This window comes from Plasmopara halstedii, assembly GCF_900000015.1.
Source record: "Plasmopara halstedii genome assembly, contig: Scaffold_3109, whole genome shotgun sequence".
NCBI classification, from domain to species: domain Eukaryota; phylum Oomycota; class Peronosporomycetes; order Peronosporales; family Peronosporaceae; genus Plasmopara; species Plasmopara halstedii.
Window position 1 is genome coordinate 396,998 of NW_020190012.1, and position 4,834 is coordinate 401,831.

The window sequence follows — 4,834 nt, forward strand, 5'->3', positions numbered from 1 at the left end:
GAATCGTTAAGGATTTTTCATGGCTTCTCAAAACCCTTCACGGTCGCTTTTTTGACCAGCAAGCTCGGCTTGCACACACTTTTCGTGTTCAAGAGCACGGAGATTTTCGGGGCTGGGCCATGCTGCCCTCTTCTCTTTGATGCTCAACAGAACTCAGTTCTTCCTCGGTGGGCGTTTCGCGCCTACTTAGTGTTGTCGTTTCCCCGCGACGAGTCAGAAGACTGGGGAGAAGCGGGACGTCGGTTCAACGAACCTTTACGCGCCATGCGCAGGGGACAACCAGTCCGAAGGTGGCGGGTGTCTCCACAGACAAAACACCACCGGGTGTTCAAACGCTGCTCGGAAGCTCGAAGCTCTCCTTCCTCTTTCATAACATTGTTGGGATTCATTAACTCATGCCCACTCGACGAGCTCGGAGGGTGTGCATTTCAACCAAGTCGTGCTGACTGAAAATCGAATTAGGTATTCGATGCCACATTCACCGCTTCTTCAAAAGGAGACGAATGCACACGGAAGACTTCCGTTCTGGCCACGCCAGTTTTCCTCAGGAAGAGGATCGGCTGCCATCCCCGCAATAAAAGTTCTATTCTCTTGGACAAAGCCCATCAATTTCGGGCAGCAATGAAACGTGATATCGCCTTATTAGGCGGCAAGAACACTCGCAAAAGCTGACGCTTCAGCTTCTTTCAGGAGAGGAACGCAGCTTCAACCGAAGCACCGCACTTTAGTGTTCTTTCTCGCGCTCGACCCCCGACCTTTGAGATAGCTAGTGCCACGCCGTTTTAGAGCATGACGGATGCCATAGTCATCTCGGCTTCTCTCACCCAAAGCAGGAGATTTTTACATCCTTACCTTCAAAGATCTTAACGCTTACCATGAGTGGCCTGGGTCGGAAGGAATCTTCTGTCGTCGACGGTGGCGTCATGGACGTAGTCGACGCTGACAGGTTCTGCTGTAAGTGCTCTAACAGAGAAATTCATATTTTGAATACGCCTCTAGGCGCGCGCTTATTGCTTCGGCCCTTGCGCAAAAAGATGTTCCACGCTTTCACGGTTTTTAGGGTTTTGGATATTGGCGGCTCTTCTGATTCATTACGACTGAACCTCTGCGAGGAGTATTCCTCCATCCTCGCAGAGGTTCAGTCGTAATGAATCAGAAGAGCCGCCAATATCCAAAACCCTAATACTCCTTATCACCCATCATACTTTATCATGGTGTTTAATTTGGAAACTTTTGCTCACTTAAAATCCGATACACAATGGTATTGTGTGTACGTTGAAAAGTGAAGATTAAATATCGCATACCACCCCCATCATAATAGCGAAACCCCAATCCGATCAGAATTATATATCTTATAACAGGATACCGCGTACAATGATAGACCTTACGATCACTTCCTGCCCCGGAGATCAACTTTTATACCGCACAAAAAACTACCATCTATTGCGACCATCGATCACATCAATTATTTCCTTCCCAGGTTGACATCTTAAAACGATCGAGCAAATGATTAACCTGGGATGGGTCGCGATCTCTGCGCCGAACGAATTGCAAGCTAGAGCGGCTACCATTCGCAAGTGCTCTTTCACAACACAATTTACGCCTTTCTTTATGCTCATATGGCTAACGATCATCCCCGATAGACAATCTGGTGTCAAGCACCCTGAGCAAACGTCGCCGATTTTGTTTGTAAACACGGATTTTGCCATGGTCGAGAATTTTTTTGTCAAAGGACAGCGTGGGGTTGTTCTCATAGATATTACTATCGCTCCCAACAGCAAGGTAAGACATCTTGCTCAGACGGTCTGTAATGACTTTTCTACTGCGATACTGAACGCAACATTCGAAAAACAGAACTGTCGACGTTTTTTTCGGAACGGGAAAACTTGGTGGCCAAAATTTGACTATTGGCATATTTCACACTTGTTGAATACTAGTGCTTATTTATGTCTAGTGTTGTGTCACAAGAAGAGACCACTCTATGAGCAGAATGCAGTCACTATAACGAGGTGACCTTCCAGAATTTACAGTATGTCGCATATGATATCCTGTACTTAGATTTCTCATCATAGGGTACAGTGTTGAGCATTGCGTCTAACAAATCGGTGCTGTAACACATCAGGCCTAATGACTTGGAATTCAGGAGAATTGTGCTACTAACGGTTAGATTCGCGACACTTAAACACAACACTTCCTGCTTCTTCAAGCTCTAACCATATAACATATTGCGGCACACATGTATGCCCAATGTAATCACCTTGTCGATAGGCGGCGTCACCATTGTAGCATGCGACAGTTTATAGTTTAAGTGATGAGAACGCGCACAACCGCTTTGAGCTGACCGGATATTGTAATCAGTTGTACTCGGCAAAGAACAACTTGCCATATTCTGCGAGAAATGTATTGGCAATGTATTTGTGTATAACGACACGCGCTCTATTTGTTTACTAATGACTTTGATCAAGCCAGTGTACCCTTGACAAGACAAAACTGTATCAGTAGTAATTTCTTCTCGTGAACAGGATCTCACTTTGCTGCCCCTCAGTGCTGGTGATATTTAAATGCAGTGACGGTGTCATGTCCATCGGCATGAAGCTGAAGTATGACACAGCATATGGCAAAGACCAAGGCGTCAGATTCGACAGTAATAGCTGAATAGGATTCAGAAGGTTCAGATCAGGGCAGACATGAAGCAATCTTTCATAGCATAAAAGCTCGCCTCTTCTGTCACCCACACACCATTTGACACGCATGAGCCCTCTAGATCGTCGCGGCTCGTCGGCTCTCTCTAAGATTCAAAACTTGAGTCCGAGGCTGAGATGAGCTTGATATCGGATTCTCTCCATTTTCTCTTTTGCGTCACCTTGTTTGAGGCACCCTCCGTGCTTTCTAATCGCGTTGCTGCAATGAAGCAGGAAGTAGCTAGATGTTACTGATATTGCTTCGACTATATCATTGAAACTTCGTGAGTGACAGCATTACTTGCACAATACCTATGCAGATAGTTGACCAGGTCTAACCTCCCAGAAAGTCCTTTGAAATTGTGTCATTGGCCAACTCATCATGATTTGATAATTACAAGCGCATACACTCTCGTACTGTTCATGTGTTTTACTGGGATGATTTTCGTGCTCGATTGACTAAGAAATAGATCATCGTTTAATTAACTCCCTGCGTGTGCGCGATACAACCTGTACAGTTATATCGCAAGACGATCTAGCGTCGCTGGAACGTTAGCCTGTCTCTCCAACATAAGTAGCGCCTGTAACGGGGTTACATGTATCGTTGTATGAAAGCGCGGGTCGCACGAGATGGTGTGACCGTACATAGGTGTGGATTACACAAGCTGGTGTGATCACACAGTGTTGTTACACCGTAACAAGAAGTCACCACGTGGCAGGATTGCAAGAAGTAATCCATATTACTAATTTAATCTGTGGATTACAAAAGTGGAATAGTGGTATGACCCACATAGATTACTTAGTGTTTTTGCAATTGCTTTGTTCAACCTATGATCTGTTTTGTTCAAGAACGTCGTAGAGTTAAGCATGTGCACCCTGAACTTGACGTTGTCATACTACATAGCAAGAAGCTCTTTGATATGAACAGGGACATTCTTCTCAGTAGCTTTATGCTGGTTGGACACTGGCGTGCTTACCGGCTCACATTTGTAGGCATCTGATTGAGGTTTAGTGTAAAGGTTGGAGTATCACAACGACATGAAACGCAAAATCTGGATATAGAAAAGCCAGAGCCGAAGCACACACGAGGCTCTATTCATAGCCCCAAAAGGTTGCATCTTTCGTTGAGCCCAACACCCTTTGACATTTTCCTTGATCAAACTGGTGTAAGCCTGTGCCATGTCGTCATGATTTGCACTGAAATTTTTGACTGGCTAGGCCGGGTCGCTTTCTTGGGTCCTTATGGCACGGAGGTACCGGTCAGATTTCAATGGTCTTTACATTCGCGGCAATTAACCATGCCCTCCTTTCATTGAAGCAACCCAAAATTGATATTGCGGCACCAAAGACGAATTTGACTTAATTGACGAATGGCTCGTCCAAGCAAATACACTCAAGCAATGATTGCAAATATTTGATGTGATTCTTCACATCAGACCTTCCGTCCTCTGCGCGACTATCGGAGAAGCTATTGTCGAAATAGGCTGGTGCATAGCCACGATGTGGCCTGAACTGCTGTGTTACTAAAATATGGAGGGCTGTTGGCGTATTAGACAGTCCTTGTAATATTTCTGGCTACTACTAGATTATCTCGTTTGGAAGGCTCAGTGGAGGAGGAGAGCTATCACTGTCCCCCATCAGCACTTGATAATATTCATTAACCAGGTCGATTGAACCTGTAATGGCGTTTTGCGTGCCCTTGTATAAGAGGTGTGGGTCACACAAGATGTTGTGATCACACAATGTCGTGGCTACACTTAAACAAGAAGTCAGTACGCGTGACTTCTCGATTTGCGGCCTCGCTTGCACCACGAATTGAGATCACCCCAATAGTAGCCTCTTCCACTGTACGCAATGGACGCCTCTGAAGCTCTCCCAACCCCGACGGATGTCGCGATGGTCGACATCGCTTCAACTGATGCGGTTGCAATACCCCTTGAGCAACCTGTTCTTTTTGAACCCGGTGAGCTGCGCCTGAATACGGACAACGAACAACGTGCTTCAGTACCTGACTCTCAACCAACTATGGGGACCACCGCTGACGCTGCTAATGCTGAGGATGTGGTGACGGTTTCTGGAACCGAAGCTCCCAAGATCTCCGACTCGTCGTCTGTCTTTCCGCAGTGCGGTGACTGGCGCCCAGGACCCAGGTG

General features: G+C 46.1%; 1 protein-coding gene across 1 annotated transcript in view; it reads left to right on the plus strand.

Moving 5' to 3' along the window:
• Positions 1–4,535: 4,535 nt before the first annotated feature.
• Positions 4,536–4,834, plus strand: part of PHALS_07378 (uncharacterized protein) — a gene marked incomplete at both ends in the record, with an annotated part of 390 nt that continues 91 nt past the window's right edge. The window contains one exon of the mRNA XM_024720835.1: positions 4,536–4,809. Within this exon, the coding sequence (XP_024585994.1) occupies positions 4,536–4,809 (274 nt within the window). The remainder of the gene's footprint in view (positions 4,810–4,834) is intronic.